The sequence below is a fragment of the Dipodomys ordii genome, unplaced genomic scaffold (assembly GCF_000151885.1).
Source record: "Dipodomys ordii isolate 6190 unplaced genomic scaffold, Dord_2.0 Scaffold190, whole genome shotgun sequence".
Lineage (NCBI taxonomy): Eukaryota > Metazoa > Chordata > Mammalia > Rodentia > Heteromyidae > Dipodomys > Dipodomys ordii.
Window position 1 is genome coordinate 2,082,564 of NW_012267406.1, and position 20,339 is coordinate 2,102,902.

Below are 20,339 nucleotides of genomic sequence, written 5' to 3' on the forward strand. Positions count from 1 at the left end.
TCAAACACCGTTAGGCATACTGACTTTTCTTCTCCACACCTACATTACCCAGTTGCTGTGACCTGTCAATACCACCTCTTGTCTATTCCTCTCATTCTCCTCCTCACCCTGTAGCCCCTTCCTGCTTAGATGTTTGTAGTTTCATCCTAATGATCTTCCTCTTGTTAACTATCTGCTTTCAATGTTCTTCCCACACTGACCTCTGAGCTTAGCTCCCAAAGTAACCAAACCATTTCTTCTATAGTACCCTGTCTTTCCCTACCTGCTGAATAAAAAACAGTATCCAAGAAATGATGTCAATTGAAACTATCAGGACTCCAGCCTAACCTACCAGCACATCTGTCTTCTTGCTTACATCCAGGGCTGCCTCTACACTGCTTGACATTACTCTTGTGAACACTTCTGTCTTTCTCTAGAAATACCTTTTCATTCATGTGTGCTTTAATATGGCTGCCTGTGAAAGATCTCAACATTTTCAGGTACAGATGAGGTATCATCTGTATTTGCTTCTTCGGTTTCATGGTTTGCCCCCAGGCTGTTCCTAGGGCTACCCTGTCCAGTTATCCAGTCTCATCTGCTGCTCTTACTTGACTAGCTAACTCATGGACCTTTGGGGCAGCGTTGTGCAGTCTTCTGCCCCAGAGATCTTTCTTGATTCTCTCTTGATTACAGGATGAACTTGAAAATCAGGCCCGTCTTACCACATTGTCCACACAACTTCCAGCTTTCAGTAAATACTTATTTTATGAGCAAATCAGTGAGTTATGTGATGACTCTTTTCTTTTCTAATTTCCGATAGATTTAAAATTAGGAATGGAGCAAGACACCTGGGTGATGATCTCTGAACAGGGTGAGAAACTTTATAAAATGATGTGCAAACAAGGGAATCTGATCAAAGACAGAAAAAGGAAACTGACTACGTTCCCTAAATGTTTTCTTGGAAGGTAAGCTTTGTAGTTTGTCGGTATACATTTCATTTATATTCTCTCACATGTTAACTTTTCCTTTAATTGTTTTATTTCTCTTTACAAAAAAATTCTTTTAATATTTTTTCCTCAAATGTCTAACTTTAAACTTGTTCCCCTTACTTTCTTTCCTGGCATCACACCTCTAACCTTGCCTTAAAAAATTGCTGTTATTTGAAATTGCTGAAAATAGAGGGGTTACAGTTATATAAGTCAAGGCTACCACTTGAGCCACAGCTCCACTTCTGGCTTTTTGGTTGTTAATCAGAGATCAGAGTCTCATTGACTATCTTGCCTGAGCTGGCTCTGATCTAAGCCTCCTGAGTAGCCAGGATTATATGCATGAACCACCAGTGCTCAGCTCAACCCTTCTTTGTGATCATTATTGTGTTGATGGAATCTAGTGGACCTTTTTTCATGGGCTGACTTTCAACCACAATCCTCAGTGTCTATGCCTCCTAAGTAGTTAAGATTATAATCATGAGCCACTAGCACCCAACTAAAATAGTTCTGAATACTTCTTTATGGTTTACATGTTTTGGGCTATAGTGATAAAAGATAATGGACAGAGAACCAATGTCATAACAAAATAACTTTAGGCATTCAATCATTTATCCTGGGCTCCCAATTTTATGATATACCAGATCTAAGGATAAAACAGAGGTTGGGTCAAAGCAGGGGATGATAAGAAGGCCATTGTTCAGAGAGTGAAAGGATGGCGAGCCTGATACAGAGTGTATATATAGGTAAGTCTGAAAGTCAGAGTTAATAGTGGTCCCAGTAACCAGGGAATCCTAGAGGATTGAAGACATGCACTAGAAACTCCCAATTAACTCAGAATTTAGACAGTTGAGTTCAAGATGAAAGTGTAGGAATGTAGTCTGAGAAACTTAGTCATGGAAGGATCCAGGCACCATTGTCTACAGTACAACATGGTTCCAAGGAGATCACTTCTCTGGGAGACACAAAAATACCCAGGATATATCATATCCAGTACTATACTGCGGGTGCTTGATTCATTTTCCCCCATAATGCAACCTTCCTGTCTTTCACTAAAGACATTGTAAAATTAATAAATACAAAGATGTTCACTTATCAATTAGGTTAAGTATAATCCATGCCTTGATTTGCTTGGGAGGATTATTACAGATTTCACCATTTTCTTTTTTGGCAGCAGATAATCACAAAATTAAGGGCAGGGAAATATACAAGAGATCACAAGTTATTTAAATACAACTGATGATAACAGGGAACTGACTGCATCCTCTGAGCTGTATGATGTTTTGCTGGAATTTCAAATTTTTGCTTTCTAATATTTTTTTCACACACTTGATCAAAACCATGTGTAAAAATATCTGCAAGCAAGGCAGATATTTGTTGTATGTGTCATTTGGTTTTCACAGTGTTAAATGGTATTCCCTGTCTAGTTACGTCAGTACAGACCAGAGGGGAGGGTTTCCGCCTCTTGTTCTTCTTCTTTGCTAGGCTCTGTGTTGGATAGTTTCTGTAAGTAATTCCTAATGCTGTAATTCATAGGAGTTTCATACATTTACACTTTTTTAAGATGTAGAAATTTGATAAGGAACCTTAGCAGTTCACACAGTTAAGGGAATGCCAATAGAAATGCCATACAAATAGGCTAAAGTAGCAGTTCAATGTATAGATCTCAATCAGAATGTCTTAGTTCAAGTCCTGATGTCACCTCTGCCTAGTTTAGGGACTTGTGGGGGGTGGGGAAGGGATTTCTATTTCTTCTGGAAACACAGAGATGATTTCAGTGTGTACCTGCAATACCAATCAGGACGTCCTTTTAACTAGCAGTGAGGATATACAATATAAACATAGACTACATCTGCCTTCCATCCCCAACTTTGAAAAATAGAGGCCATGAAATTCCTGGCTGAAGGGCAGCATTGGCTCTCTTCTCCAGAGCAGGTGGTCACACAGCTGCCCAAGGCAACAGCTTAAGTCCCAGTGCTGTGCTCTGTCACAGTTCCCCAAGTGATAGCTTTTAGACAAAGAAAAGGACACATCCTGCTTGGCATAGAACTTGCGTGCATCAACAGGACAGGGTCTCCTGTAATAACTCCATGGGTTTTAACTGGCAAGGTTCTCAAAAGGAGATGCCCACTGGGCAAGAGTCTCTTTAAGTGATGTCTTCCCATCAGGATTTTATAGGCATGTAATATAGGGGTCATAGGCATGTGATATTATGGGTCATTTTTACTTTAGCAATACTGATAGCCTACTTTCTTCATGTGATCAAGTATTTTGGGAGTAACAAAGCTAGAGATTTGTCCCAGGTCAATGTGTACTTTTTTCAAGTGAAGGGTTTTGCCAACCCTTTATACTTACACAATCTCAGATGATTATCATGCTCATTAAGGATTTGTCTGATGCATAGGCTAGACCTGACCTACAAAATGTCAGCTGTGGCTTTCCCATAATAGCATTGTATAACTGCATCCTAGTTCATATTGGCGATTGAATCTGAGTGGATTATCATCATCCTTAGATATGTTGTTGGATTCTGCCTGTTCCTTGAGTAAGTCCCACAATAAATCCACTTGTCTGCTTCCTTTTTACTTCTTGTTCAAGTTGGGGAAAACAAGTCCTATCATTTATAGCTGTATTTAAACTTCTTATTTTCCTAATTCATATTTGTCATCCTCAGAAGTTTCATGACAAAATGGAAAAATCATGCTTTAGTTACATATCAGCCATCTCAACCCACATGTCAATCACGAACATTTAATGAGAGCTAATTGGTATGTCAGGTCTGTGCTGAGTTCCAGACATCTGGTTTCATCTTTTGATGGTACTGCGCCATATTACATTACCAATGAAAACATGCAGGTGTCAGAGAGATCATGAAGCCAATGGAAGGAAAAACAAGATTTGGCTCTGGGTTGTCTTACTGCAACGAATATCATCATAACACCATACTTCACTAGCTCATATCCTTACATTTTTATTTTTTTTATTCTCTTTTCATTCTTTCTGATATTCTTGGTCTTTCTTTTGGACAATTCTCATTTTAAAAAGTTAGAAGAAGGCCTTTTCCATTTTTTTCATGCGTTTATGTATATTTCTTAGCTTAGATGATCGAATTTTAGAGTTTTGCATCACTTGGTTATTTGACATTAGATTTTTACGTTGCTTTTGGTTTTGAAATAAATGGAAAAGTAACTTCCTGATACTGTTCATAGTGTTGATTCTTCTTGCCTCTAGGCAAAAACAACAAGGAAAACAAAAACAAAAATAAGAAGAGAGAAAGCCAGTCTGCAACAAATTTGTTAGTTAATGTAAAATTTTGAATGTTAGATTGTTTAATGTATGTACATTTAAAAAATGTATAATAGTATGTTTATTTGTAAATGGTCTCTGAGCTAAGTATTTTCCTCATAAAATCACATGATTATTGGCCTTGTTATAGGTAGTAGTCTCATAATTAAAACTACTCTAACATTTTCACTTTGGATTTATGAGAAGTCTCAACAAGTTGAATTGATTAGTTAAGTGTCATTTAGGAGAGTGTCAATATACAGGTGCGTATGGACTTCACAACAGAGTTTAGCTTCTTTGATTTGGGCCTTACATATGTGAAAAAATATCTTCTGGAATGCATTACAAAGATCTTTTTTTTTTTGTATTTTGAGGCTCCTTTTGTAGTTGCTTCATGAGTACATAGTACCTATAGAATTTCTGGGAAAAATTAATTATCTTTTTCATTGGCTTTATGTCACAGTGAATTTGTGTCATGGCTGTTGGAAATTGGAGAGATTCATAGGCCTGAAGAAGGTGTTCACTTGGGACAAGCATTATTAGAAAATGGAATCATCCACCATGGTAATTATTTAAGTAATTTATTTAATATCAGAATTCACAAATTTCCATATCTTACTTTCAATGACCAATGATTTGTTTATAATTATCCATATTATAGGACTCTTTTCAATCTTTTCTCTATCTAATATACATAGAATAGTGTTTGGGAGCTCAGAGGCTTAAAGTAAAGTTGTCCAACTTAAAGTGAGCAGCTGCAGCAACAGCAGGAGTTAAGATGGAGGTAAAGTGTTTTGGGACTGTGGAGGAGAGATAGGTCTCTCTAACTTGAAGGCAAGGCCATCAGTTCTGGGCATGGCAGAATGAACAGAAAGCTGACAGAGCAGGGGCCACAATGGTATTCTGTTAGGAGGTGATAGCACACAGGCACAACCTTGGGAATGTCCGTGATGGCCTCTTCAGGGACTATGGTGGACTCTTGTGTGGCTCTATGATACACACGGGAATCAGTGTTCCAGGAAGAGCCTGTGATGGGAAATGTGGCCTAACCCTTGATCATGGTATATCTGATCTGCTACACTGAGGTCTGTGACTTACTATCAGCCAATCAAACCTATACCTAGAGGCATGGTCAGAACTTTGTTCCAGGCTGGGCCCCATACTTAATGCCTGTAATCTTAGCTACTTAATCAATGACTATGTGAATAATTTTACTTGTACATATGTTTATAAACTGTGTTGGATTTATATTGATTTATTAGCACCATTCAAGCACCACAGAGATGCTTTTAGCATTGTTTATGATAGAAAGCATCATCTAAAATTTTAAAGTAGAGCAATAAATGATATTGAGCTAAATGGCTTTCTTTTCTTCTGCACCTCTTTCTTTCCCTTAACTGCAAGCCCAAAGATATATTTTAAAACAAAAATGGATTTTATTTAAAATTTTAATTGACAAATAATTATATATATTTATAAGGATCACTTTGATAATGCAATAAGTATATAATAATCAAATCAGTGTCATTAGTAATTCCATTAAAAACTTTATTGTTTCTTTGTGGTACATTGAAGCTTACATATGGTTCAAGTAGCATAGTTACTGCCAAGCAAGCAAGCAAAGCAAACAAATAAGATGAGAAAGAACAAGGCCCTGAGTATTAGCCCTATTATGTTAACCAGCTTCATGAACCTGTGTTTTATTTCATGATGAATGAGAGATCAGAAAGGGACCAGTGTTCAAGAGAGAGTGAGAGAAAGAGAGAGAGAGAGGAAAAAAAACCACATCTCTCACAGTGTTTGTTTCCTCCGTCAAAATTTAAACAAAGCAATTATAAGAATTCTGTGAATGAGAAACTTTCAGTCCAAATTAGTTTATTCTTCAAATTTCAAATCCAAGGATTCTTCAGATTACTTCAATTATGAAAATTAAAAACATTTTTGAACGGTGACATTTGCACCTTGATTCTTTTCTTAGAAATGTAGCACTGAATTATTTTCTTTTAATATTTTTCCATTTGTTGTCATTTGGTTGTATTGTAAACCCAAGATTTTACTGTTATCAGAATCTGATCAGTTGTAATATCATATTTGATATGCAGAATTTCACACGAGCAAGATTTTAAAAAGCCTCACTAGTCAGGTGCCAGTGGCTCATTCTTGTAACCCTAATTTTTCAAGAGCCTGAGATCTGAGGATCACTGTTCAAAGCTGTCCTGGGAAGGGAAGGGAAGTTTGTGAGACTCTTATCTCCAGGTAACCACCAAAAAATTGGAAGTGAACCTGTGGCTCAAGTGATAGAGCACCAGCTTTGAGCAAACAAGCTAAACAGTGCCCAGGCCCTGAATTTGAGCTCTATTTCTACCCTTCCCAAATGGAGGGTCAGAGACCATATTATGCAACTTCACAGTGAGAGAATAATTCTATTAGAATAAAGAATTAGAAGCCAAATGTGTTAGTTTCCAAATATGTGCTTCCAGCTGCATTCTAGTGAAAATAGAATTCCTAAAATAAAGTTGAATAAACCATCTGTTTGAAATAGCTCAATCAAGCAACAACAACAACAAAAAAGAGTTCCTGGTAGAGGCAACTCACTAATGGAATTTCTTGGGTGAAGAAGGCAAGCTTTCTTCATGACATGCTATTAATGTTAAAGTAGGGCAAGTGGGCTGTTAACAGCATCAATGCTCACATAAGAAGCCAGAGTTCTCATTCCTTGTATTCTGTAGTGTGCTGAAGTTGACTTGTATAAGCTCCAGAGAGCTACTAATTAAATTAAAAACTTTTTTCCAGCTGCTTGGTGATAAAGCACAATTAGCATTAAGACTGGAATGACATAACCATATGCATAAGCTAATACAATGGTGACATTGCCTAATAATTTCGCTGCATTTCACTATTCCCTGTGTTGTTGAAGTTATTTCAGTTACTTCTGGTTGGTGGAAATAGCGTCATGGTATGTCCTTGCACCATTATCTCCATGGCCAATAAGTTCAAGTAGATAGTTTGGAATTGGTTGGAGAGGAAGTACTTACATCACAGAAATTAGCCAATGCAACAAGTCAGAGTCCCTTCTCTCTCACATCCCTTTACCTCCCGCTATGGGTCTTGGTCCTGGTTCCTGTGCATCCCTCATTCAGAGGGATGAAAGATTGCTGTAAGCAACTTTTCTCAAGTGAACACTTGACCTCTGATTGGTTAGTAAATCCATTTTCCATACAAAAATACCTATTGAATTGTGGATTTGAATTCATCCCCATTTGCTAATTAACAAGGTAACAATTTAGATTTTTTTCATTGGCCCAATTAGTAATGATTAAACCCACAAGTTTGCTTGTCTTACAGTTTTTCGCTCTATTTTAAATAAGTCCAACTATCACTTGCTTTACTGTAGTAAGAGACAGTCGCTTGAATCTTGAAATATTGAGATGATAATTTATTTCACTACATATTAACAGATAAAAATGGGTATAGGCAGATTGCATAGAAGAAATATATTACTGACCTTGAAACCTTACAATTTCGAAATATGTCTCTTAATTTTATTTTTCTCTTATGCTTTTTTAGTTAGTGCTTGGCTTAGGATAAAAAGTTGCCACACAATATGTTGCCTATTTTTTATTTTCAACAATGTTGGCTCAATTTTATGGTCCTTTGACCATACAAAGTTTAAATTGTCTAGATAAATGAGCTAAAACTTGATATGTTCTGTGTGTTTGTGTGTGTGCTCATGTGCATAGGTGCATGTGTTTTCTAGCAAGTCTTTTGACATTCTTTTGGATTCATCAAATGTAGTTAATGGAACTAATTCTGACAACTTTTTATTTCCTTTTATGACATTTTTCCAAGATGAAATGTAAGCCAAAGTTTTCTACCTAACTTTGAAAGTAGCTTCTTGAAAGAAAATTTCTCATCTACACATGTTAGATTCCCTGGCAAAAAATAAAATTACAAATAAACTCTGAGCTTTATTTTAAAGTTTTTTTCTTTTTTCTTTCTAGAACAGTCCTTTTTTTATTATACTGTATAAAAATAATTTATCCCGGAGGAAAAAATACAGAAGATATTTTAATCAGAGTCTTCTCAGCCTAGTTATATTAAGAGATAATTGATAAAATCTATATGTATCTATGTTACTAACATGTTTTGATATGCATACAAATTGTCAAAAGATCACAACCTAGTGAACACATCCATCAGTATTGGTGTGTGTGTGTGTGTGTGTGTGTGTGTGTGTGTGTGCACTATGAGCATTTAAGTTCTACTCTCAGCAATTTTTCAAGTATACATTACATTTTACCACATTTTCTGTCTCTGGTTATCCTTACTGGACCCTCAGGAGCTTAAGTGTCTTGGCTATTGTGAGTAATGCTGCATTCCCAAATACACTGCAGCATACCTATTCTCTTTTTGCATACCTATTCTCTTTGTATAGATACATACATATCTATATCTATCTCCATCTTTATATGGAGATATATCTATATCTATATAGATATAGCTATAGCTATAAAAATGGAGATATATATGTGTGATAAAATATATTTCCATATATTATATATACACACATACATATATATATCCAGAGGTGAGGATGGCTGTATCATGTGATTGTTTGTTTTCTTAATGGTTTTTAGAAATCTTTCCATATCTCCATCAACACTTGATTTTTTTTTGATAATAGCTATCATAAGAGTTACTAGGAAGCTGGGCACTGGTGCTCACGCCTGTAATCTTAGCTACGCAGGAGGCTAAGATCTGAGGATTGCCGTTCAAAGCCAGCCCAGGCAGGAAGGTCTGTGAGACACTTATCTCCAATTAACCACCAGAAAAGGGAAGTGGTGCTGGGGCTCAAGTGGTCACCTTGAGCTAAAGAGCTGAGGGACAGCACCCAGGCCCATAGTTCAAGCCCCACAACAGACAAAAAAATAGTTACTAGGTTATCTTGCATTGTGGGGTTTTATTTGCATTTCCTTGTGGCTGTATTTACTTAGCCCCCTTCCATATGCCTGTCGGTACACTCCTCAATTTATTTTATTTTGGAAAAGTATCTACCTAGGTCCTTTGCTCAATTTTTGGTGTGTGTGTATTAATAGTACCTGGATTTGAATCCAGACCAGTAATTTCTAGGTAGGCACTCCATTGTGTGAGGCACACCTCCAGCCTTTTATGTGGTAAGGGCTCACCTTTTACCCAGTGGAGCCTGGACTATGATCTCCTATTTATGCTTTCTGTCATTACTAGGATGACAGGTACATGCTACCACACCCAGCCTTTTCTACTGAGATGGAGTCTCACCAACATCTTTGCCTCAAGCAAAATCTTCCCAATCTCAGCCTCCTGCATAGTCATAAACCATTGGCACCTGGCTGGTTTGTTCATATTTTTAATATTGAGTTGAATAAATTCCAAATATGCTTTAGATATTAGCTTCCTGTACTGTGCTAACTTGTATTCCTTATATATGCAATTTGTTGAGAATTTTTATTCAGGAGGAATATTGAATTTTGTTTCATGCCCTTTCTATATCTGTTGAGCTCTTTATAGGATGTTATCCTTCATGTGTTAATATAAAGCTCATATTTATTGGCTGTATTTAGTGTTGAGTCCTCTTGCTTTAAGGATAAATACCACTTATTATGATGTATGAATCTTCTGATATTTTGTTGAATTTGGATGATATTTTGTTGGAACAGTGTTGAGTATTTTTGTATCTGGGCTTATCAGGAATACTGGCCTGAAATTTTTATTTCTTTAATGTCCTCATCTGGCCTTGTAAAATAAGTTTAGGAATGTTCTGTTCAAGTTTTCAGAAGCGTTTGAAAAGGGTTTACGTTAATTGTTCTTTTGGTGCTTTCTAGAATTCACCTGTCAAACCAGCACATCCTAGGAATAGGAGTTTTAATAATCTGACAGTATTATCATCAGAATTTTAATGAAGCATGTCCATTCCTAGTTTTCACTGATTAAAGAATTCAAGTGATATGTAGGAAATGAATTTCTTAGTGTAAGAACTATAGCACAGTTCAAAATAGTTACATATTGAACTTATTTAATCTACCCTGGAGGTCCAAATGCGGTCAGGATTTGTATATGTGTGGTCTTGGCATAATGACTATGTGATAGAATAGATAAAGGTTAGGACTGAGAGTCAAATCACATTTATCATTAGTGTGAGTATCATATTTGCTCTTAGAAGGTTACTTCTACGTAGATTTACATAAATAGAAATATGCACTTTGCATATTTTATATGTAATTTGTAAGTTTAAACTACATTAACTTAAAATATACAAATATATTTTTTATCATATATCCATTGAGATATTATGCCACCTGGATATCAATAATATCAATTTCTCTCACAGATCATTACAAAGAAATTGTAAAGCCAACTGCGGTGGCTCATGTCCATAATCCTAGCTACTCAGGAGACAGAGATATGAAGATCATGGTTCAAAGCCAGCCCGGGAAGGGAAGTCCATGGGACTCCTATCTCCAATAAACTAGTCAAATGGTATATTGCTGGCCTTGAGCACAAAGAGATGCAGGGTCAGGGCCCAAGCTCTGAAAAAAAGGGAGGGGGGAAATTGTAAGAATACTGAATAAACCCTATGATTTTACTACAAAATTATTGGATTGCTGTTTTGAAAGCAGAAAAGGTCAAAAGCTATGTACACAGACCATATAAGATGATGCTAATGAACCCCAACATAGGGATACAAGTGGTTGGATCTTTCTTGCTATTGTTTTTAATGTATTTATAATGTGTGATGTGATTTTTTTGTATGTTCTTCCCCCATGATATAACCCCTACTGTTTTCACTGTATTTGATGTAGATGCCCTGCATCTTCTATATACATTTTTCTAATTTGGGGAGGTAATGGGAAATAACAAAATGCTGAAACAAGGAAACAGGTTAACCCATTGTAACAATGAGATGTACAGGACACTATGTTGAAAATGAATTTTACAACTTGAGGGGTGTAGGGGGGTGAGAGGGGTGGGGAGGGAAAGGATGGTAGGGGAAAAACAAAGGAAGAGGTAACAATGATCCATAGGAAATGGACTCATTTCCTTGCTCATGTAACTATAACCCCTCTGTACAGTATTTTTACATTTAAAAATATATGTAGAAAAATGTTATAAAAGTTTAAAAATTCTGGAATAGTATTTCATAGCTTCATTTTTACTGCCACTGTGTGGATCATTTGATGTGTTCATATTCTCCTATGTTCACAGTTACTGATAAACATCAGTTCAAGCCAGAGCAGATGTTGTATAGATTTCGCTATGATGATGGCACCTTTTACCCAAGGAATGAGATGCAGGATGTGATTTCAAAGGTAACATCCTCTCCCATTACCTCTTCTGTAGCAGAAGCATTGTTGTCTTGCTTGGAAAAAATCAAAAGCTCTTTGAGAGACTTAAGATAAAATGATTCTGAGGCACATATACCAGCATGCCTTTTGATTTCTTTTTGATATTTTAAAAATTGTAATGTTAGATTATTTTTTTGTTCTTAAAAGAAGTAATTCTGTTTCCTTTTTCAGAAGGTTTGTGTGTGTGTGTGTGTGTGTGTGTGTGTGTTTGTGTGTGTGCGTGTGTGTGAACTGTTTTGCTTGTAGCAACCTACGGTCAGTGAATAAATTTTAAATATGCAAATACAAAAATAGATGCAATGCAAATCTTTCCATTTTAAATTTCCATCTTAAATTTTATGTTATCTTGTAACATAATAGGCAAATTGCTATGTCTTTTGCTATGTGATGTCTTGAAATTTTGCATTTCAAGAAAAATAATTTTGCATTTTAAGAAAATAATGTAGAAGAACTTTGAAATATGTATGTGCACGACAAACTAAATGCACCACTTAATCTTATTTTGTAATGATTTATCACTACATTTGAATAATTGTTAAGTTAACTGAGATGGTGTTAACGATTCTAGGAAATTGACAGTAAATTTGCTTATTTCCAAATATCGTTGCCATTTTCCTTGAGTGATCTTACCTGCTTTTGATATGTTTTGTTTTTACACAGGGTGTAAGATTATATTGTCGTCTCCATAGTCTATTTACACCAGTGATAAGGTGAGTGATTTTTAAACTCTGGAAATCATAAATGAATATGTTTACATTGTTTGTTAGTACTTGGTTTATCTTATTTGTTTTCCCAAAGTGAAAATTTTACTTTCAAACACTACCTTAAATAAATAATCTTAAAATATCCCCAATTTTCTCTAAGATTCTAATTATGAAATATGGCCTATGCTTCTTTATTATACTTTCTAAAATTATTTTTAGAAATTATTTTGCACATGTAATTCTTTCTGATGGAGGCATAGAATTCCATTGTGTATATATACCACATTTTCTTGATCCATTCATCTACTGAGGGTCATCTGGGTTGCTTCCATATCTTAGCTATGGTAAATAATGCTGGAATAAACATAGTTGTACTGGTAGCTTTAGTATGGCCTTGTTTATGATCATTTGGGTAAATGCCCAAAAGTGGGATTGCTGGCTCATAGGGGAGCTCTATGTGGAGTCTTTTGAGGAACCTCCATACTACTTTCCAAAGTGGTTGAACAAGTTTACACTCCCACCAACAATGCAGTAAGGTTCCCTTCTGTCCACATCCCCTCCAGCATCTGTTGTTATTAGAGTTCTTGATTATAGCCATTCTACCTGGGGTTGGAAAAACTTATATTAAGTGAAGTAAGCCAGGCCCAAAGAAATATAGGTCTCATGGTTTCCCTTATTTGCAATAACTAGTATATGTCTGAGACAAGCAGAAAAGGTCAGATAAGTTGATTTTAGGGAAATGAAGCCTAAGATATGTATTTAAATGTTTTTTTCTTTCATGTGATTGTTTCTAACACATTTATATGATTATTTCTTTGTAGCTTTGTATGTCCCTCCCCCACGGTATAATCCCTGCTCTCACTATATTTGATGTTGGTATAATTTCTGGAGGGGAAGAGCAAAAACAAATCATTTAAGTAGGGATACAGTTGGACCCATTGCAACAATGAGATGTCCAAGTCGTTATGTGGAAAAACGAACTTTACAAGTTTGGGGTGGGTGGTCAGGGGAAATGGGGGGAGAGGATGGAAAGGGATGGGAAGGGGAAACAAAGGAGGAGGCGACAATGCTTGATAAGAAATGTACTCATTATCTTGCCCATGTAATTGTAACCCCTTAGTACGGTATTTTCACAATAAAAATTATTTTGCACAACACATTAAAGAGTTGAAAATGAAATAATCCACATTCAATTAATATTTAATAAATGATAGCTAACTGACTAGGAGAGGATTTGTAAGTACTGTTTTTTAACCATTTTGATTTCTTACTATTAACTTTTTAAAATTAAACTATAAAAAATCCAGGAATAATCAACTCCCAACCACAGGGTGACAGCAGTAGCTACTTTGAGCCCCTAAATTGAGGCAACAAAACGAAACTTACACAAAATGTGTTTCAAACACACAAAGTTGGGGGAATAGTTATTTATTGAGACAATATAGAATAAATTGTCATATATTATGCAAAGCTTGTTTCTATTTTATCCATATCCTCCAATGTGACACCATTCATAATAAATCACATTTCTGGTGCTTCTGTGATCAGTTATCTCATGGATTTCAAGTTCTGAATCATTACAAAGCAACTTACTGTTTGGAAAGCACAAATTTTGGTTCCTCTTTTCTTCATTTCTGTCATTGGCTCCATCTGGATGACACATGACATAATAGAGTGGAAGGAATCATCCTGGCAAACTAGTTCATTCAAAGAAAGTCATAAATACTAAAATTATTTATCATGTGCTGTTCTCATTTGCCCCCTTTTTCTTTTGATATTTTCAAATAAAATGATAATTTAGCTAAAAAAATAAAATGAAACTACATAATCACATATTTGGTAGGTACTTTATTTTATGGTATTTTGGCTAATAGGCTTTTTGTCAAGAAGAGTCTTTTGTACTTAAAAATTAAGAATTACTTTGGACTTAATAAATATAATTTTATTTTCAATTTAGCTTTTGCATTTTCATTTTCATAGATACAGACTTTTAAAAAAGATCAGTATTTTCTGTTTATATCTTTAGATAAACAATAGGAAATAGTGAGCTTTGTGTAATTATTAATAATAGAAGAACAATGTAATTTTTTGTACTTTTATGCTATGTATACATATCAATTAAGTATGAAATGTTAAGCTAATGTCATATGGCCAAATGTTATATGGATTTTATTGACTAACACATATTTCAGAATAGATACAGACTTTTCTATAAAAAGAATCAGTTTTTTCAGTTTATATCTTTAGAAAAACAATAAAAAATAGTGAGGTTTGTATAATTATTAACAGGATAATAGTGTACTTTTATACTATGTATATGTATCTATTAACTGATGGAATGTTAAGCTAATTTCATATGACCAGATGTTATATGGATTTTGTTGACTAACACATTTTTTTGGGGGGGGGAAACAAAGGAGGGGGTAACAATGCTGGATAGGAAATGTATTCATTACCTTACTTATGTAATTGTAGCCCCTTTGTACAGTATCATTACAATAAAAATTATATATTAAAAAACCATTCTAGTCAGTGTAACAAGGCCTCAAAGAAGAACTTATCTGAGGCTAACTGACTGAGAGAAGGAGAAATACCCAATTTCAGACCTAATAAGCTTTATGTCTCATCTCAGTAGGAAGGAGAAAATTAAAATTGCTTATGGGCTCTAGAATTAATATTGGGAAAATGGCTATACTATCAAAAACAATCCACAGACTCAATGCAAACCACACCAAAATCCCAGTGTTATTCTTCATCGAAATATAAACAATCCAAAAATTCATATGAAAGCATAAAGACCCTGAATAGCCAGAGTAGTCTAGGAAAAACAACAATGTTAGAGGGATCTTAATAACTGACTTGTAGTTATACTACAGAGCCATAGTCACAAATAGCCTCACACTGGCACAAAACAGAAATGTAGTTGAATGGAAGAAAACAGAAGATCCAGAAAAACAAAACACAGCAGAGTCATTTAGTTTTTTTTACAAAAGGGCCAAAAGCATGCATTGAAGAAAAGTCAGTTTCTTCAACAAATAGTTTAGAAGACTGGATACTCATATGTATGTGGTATGTGAAGTTCCATGACAAAGACTCTTTGAATAATTAACATGAAATTTAACAAAATGAGGGGTTGGGTACTAATTGGAGGGAGAGGACAAATGTATAGGGAGAAAGGGTGAATACAGTCAATATACATGTATGAAAATAGTAAAACAATGCTTGTTGAGATTGGTTTGAGAAGGGGGAAGAGATTGAGGAGAGTATTAGAAAGGATGAATCTGATCACAGTACATTTATGCATATATGAATATGGCAAAAATAGAGGCATGCAGCCTCTAGTATCTGACAACAAGGAAATAGGGACCTTAGCCCTATAATTGCAAGGACCTAAACTGGGCCAACAACCTGGAAGAGCAAGCTTTTCCAAGGAAGCGTACACAGAATTATTAGCCATGCCCTCATGTCAACTTTAGTAGACATTTTTTTTAATTATTTTTTTATTGTAAAGATACTATACAGAGGGTTACAGATACATGAGTGAGGTAATGAGTACACTTCCTCTTGAACATTGTTAGCCCCTCCATTGTTTTCCCCCTACCATCCCCTCCCTCCCTCCCTTCCCCGAAGGTAGGGATGCATGAATTATTTCTGAAAAGAATTTGAATATTTGATGTATTTGTTATTTCTACTTTTCATTCTGTTTTTCACTAAAGAAATATAGTCCCTATTTTAGTGTGAGGAATGCCCATTCACACTGATCAAAAATATTGCATGCAGGATTGCCAGCAAAAGTCAAATGTGTATGTGTAGCTCAAGTGGTCGAGCACCAGCCTTGAATGAAAAATCCAAATGAGAGTGAGAAGCCTTGAGTTCAACCCCCAGTACACACACACACACACACACACACACACACACACACACACACACATACACACACACACACAACAAAAGAAGATAACATTTAAATGTTTTGGATAACATAATACTAAATAATTACAACAGAGTATTCTACTTTTTCCTTGCTAAAAGGAGAGAAAATAGTTCTGGTTTAATTCTCTGTGTCACTTGTTTATATGTAGACTTCATGTGCATGAAAATATGTTCTTCAAATATATTTTTCACATATGATATCTCTTATCAAGAGTTACATTCCTCATGAGCTGATAAGAAGGAATTGTTCTTTTGCTAGCAATTGCAGTTATTTATGTGTTGACAAGGAAAAATTTATGGGATAAAAAGAAAAGAGATTAAATGTGTGATGTCTATGTTTTTATATGTGTTGACACATATTAAATGTTTACACAGAGAAATTACTTGGAGTAAAAGTCTGTGGTCTATAATACACTGCCATTTTCTTTCTTGATGCTTATAAAAACCAAAGTGAAAACTATGTTTTTTATCAGTAATATGGACATAGATTCAAAAAACAAAACAACCCTAATATTTATTTATTTATTGACTATTGTTGTTCACTTATTAGTGAAATCTCAGAAATTTCAACCTTATTTCAGGGAACTTTTTTAAGCAAGTGAGTAAAAGGATGTAAATATTAATTGTAATTACTGACAGACACTAAAGGACGGTTAATGTAGCCAGTAATTATTATGCTGTTCAAGCTTGCATTTTGCATTTTTTGACAATTTGAAAGGACTGTCATTTTCTCATTATCTTTTGATCCAGGGTAGCAAAATGAATTCGTTATAGATTTCTGCCCTTAGGCTCAGATCTGATCATGAGATTTGTTTGGTATTTAAATTCTTTTTTTTTTTTTGTCAGTCATGAGGCTTTAACTCTGGGCCTGGGCACTGTCCCTGAGCTCTTCAGCTCACGGCAACTGCTCTACGATTTGAGCCACAGCACCACTTTTGGGTTTTCTGGTAGTTAACTGGAGATAAGAGTCTCACAGACATCCCTGCTAGGGCAGGTTTTGAACAGCAATCCTCAGATCTCAGCTTCCTGAGTAGCTAGGATTACAGGTGTGAGCCACCGGTGCCCAGGTTAGTATCTAAATTCTGAAGGATTTTTTAGTTCTGGGAAGGGTTCTGATCAGAGACTGAGATATGGAAAACCAGTTGGGCTCTGTGTTCTTCAAGAATGTGGATTCACAATGATCTTACATTGGTTAAACAGAGTGTATGACAACTTATATGTGTCTACCTCAGAATAGGCCTGTGGGAATTTCAGAAGAGCAGAGCAGCATGAATAGTCCTATAATAAAATGCTGTCTCCTTGAAGAAAGCAAAAGCAGAAATCAAGTGTATTACTTTGTGTATTATCTAAGGACAGTTTTTAGAAGAATCTACCACTATTTAAGGGGAGAAATTTATTTCTATTATCCCTTTATTACTGAGATGTTGTGTTTCTAAGTAAACTATTATCAGATAGAGCATTAGTAATCTATTTGCATATAAGAATATGTGCAAGCAAAAGTGGAGGGACAAATGGTAAAGATGCAGCAGTGGTATTCACTAGACACTGTGTTGAAAATGAACTATACAATGTGCGGCTGGCAATGGAAGGGCGAAACTGGGAGAGAGTGAAGGAAGGGGTGATAGGGTCCACGAAGAAATGAACTCATTACCTGACTTATGAAACAGTAACCCCTCTGTATATCATCTTTATCATAACAATAACAGACTTAAAAATGTTTGAGAGGAAAAAAAAAAGAATATTTGCAAAAAGAGATGGTCCTGCTTGGGTGCTATTGTGGGCTTGTCTTTCCCTCATTTCAGCTGTTGTACATGACCGACCTTCCTTATTTGCATATAATTGGGGCAAGTGATTCAGATTACATTGGTAAACTTTCCTGCTATACACGGAAACTATCTGAAAGTTTTTGTGCTCACTTAGCCCCTTGATTAATGCTTTTGGTTTCTCTTTCTTTTGTAGAGATAAAGATTACCATTTAAGGACCTATAAATCTGTGGTGATGGCCAACAAATTAATAGACTGGTTAATTGCACAGGTAAATCGACAAATTGGAGTTGTTGAATTCTATTTATTGCCGCTTTAAACTTTAATTATGTGTTAGTGTTTACAAAACCCAAGCTTCCTGTAGACAAAGCAGCGTGAACTAACTTGCTCAAGTTTAAACAGCTAGTATTAACCCACTGAATTCCGGTGTTTGTGTGTTTGTTTGTGTGCTGGTTGTCCTGAGCCTTGAACTTGGGTGCTGTCCCTTAGGTGCTTTTTTTCCTCAAGGCTTTTTCTCTACCACTTGAGCCATAGCTCCACTTCTGGCTTTTTGGTGGTTAATTGGGTCTTTCCCGTCTTTCAAATTGCAACCCTCAGATCTCAGCCTCCTGAGTAGCTAGAATTACAAGTGGGTACCACTGGTGCTCAGCTCACCTTTAGAGTTCTAAAGCACACGAGCTATGCTATCTTGTCTTCCCTATTTTTAAAATAACAGCTGAGAGCCATCAGAAAGCACTAAGCAAAATTTGAGTATCATGGAAGAATAGCTATGTTTAGATTCTAAAATACTTGGCATTTTTTCCACTGATTTCTTTTAAAATATCAGTTGATAAGTCCAAGCAAATGTTTATGATGTTCCTTTGCCTTTTCCTCCTCTGAGATAAAAATTGTACTTCAATAATATGAGCTTTACTGTGTCTGCATGCCTTTGAAATGGGAAAGTACAAATTTTATTATTGTTCTTGATGTGTGCCTCTCAGGATTTGGGTTCTGACAGCTGATACTGAGAATATGTAGAACAGAGGATTTAGCTCAGTGGTAGAGTGCCTGTCTGCCATGCACAGTACCCTGGGTTCAATCCATATCACCACAGAAGTAGAGGGAAAGAGTGAGAGTGATAATTTGGTAGCTTATCATAAAATGTTTATTTTTATTTCATGTATAATAAGCCATATTTAGCTTGTCTTTGCACATGGAGCTTTAGTCTCTAGACTTTCCAAGATCGCTATAATTGAATTTTATGACACAAATTTTTACATTTAGATATTAACATTTTGGAGGAAAACAAACAATTGCTTTGAGATAATTTGTCTATCCATTGCCATCTCAGTACTAGAAACCTTCCTGAACTGAGGTCAGCTTGCTTCACTAGAATGGACTCTACATTCAATGGCTGGGATGGAATTTCACACAGAATTCACACTGCTACAGAATTCATGTGAACTTCTTGTATAATACACAGAATCCCTAAGAAATTGTGTTTGAAGTAAAGGCTGTTACTTAATAAAAGTTTATATTCTTTGGATCCTCTTCACCCCTCAGAGTCCCTTCATTTCTCTTCCCCGCTTCTTCTGATCCCCTCCTAGATGATTCTGCCTTTACTTTTACATCCCAATACCATTACTATACATCACCATTGCTATCATCATCACCATCATTATCATCATCATCATTTCAGTGTGTCCTCCAGAAACAAGTTAGAACTTGGCTTGCTGAACTCAGCTCTCTTCACTCAACATGACGACCTCCAGTTCATCCATTTTCCTACAAATAATCTAACCTAACTTGATTGCAAGAAAAAAATTCTTCCAGTTGTATTTAACTCAGGAAATCAATGATCACCTTTAAAAATGTGACACTTTTATTTTCCAAGAGTAAGGCACTATAAAAATAGACTAAAAAAATCTGGACCAAGCTGAAATGTTCCTTTGGCTTTCCTAAATGCAACATCTTTTAGAAATTGCACTAAATACTGGAATTTGAGGCCAGCTCTGCTAGTAACTCATAGGAAAACTTGAAACAAGTTACTTCATCTTTCTAGATCCTGGTTTTTGTAGCTATTTACCACTTAGAGCTCCACATACCCTATTGTCACTGAATCTTTTTGATTCTGATGTGGTAAAATGTATACAAATGTTAAATGTCATATGTACTCATTTTTTCTTATGCTTAAGCTTCATATTAGAATAGCCTGGGTGTCGTAATTGAATGATAGATCAAGCTAAAGTGCTCAATCTAATAGGAAGAACAGATTATAATTTAGGAAAGGTCTGTTGCCACTAAGACCTTCAACTAAGATTTCCTTT

At 35.6% G+C, this 20,339-nt stretch overlaps 1 protein-coding gene across 1 annotated transcript in view; it reads left to right on the top strand.

The window, feature by feature from the left end:
- Prex2 (phosphatidylinositol-3,4,5-trisphosphate-dependent Rac exchange factor 2) overlaps positions 1 to 20,339 on the top strand; it is a 172,233-nt gene that overhangs the window by 108,516 nt on the left and 43,378 nt on the right. Inside the window, exons 10-14 of the mRNA XM_013034479.1 lie at positions 800 to 944; positions 4,714 to 4,814; positions 11,493 to 11,596; positions 12,293 to 12,342; positions 18,229 to 18,304. Of these exons, the coding sequence (XP_012889933.1) occupies positions 800 to 944; positions 4,714 to 4,814; positions 11,493 to 11,596; positions 12,293 to 12,342; positions 18,229 to 18,304 (476 nt within the window). The remainder of the gene's footprint in view (positions 1 to 799; positions 945 to 4,713; positions 4,815 to 11,492; positions 11,597 to 12,292; positions 12,343 to 18,228; positions 18,305 to 20,339) is intronic.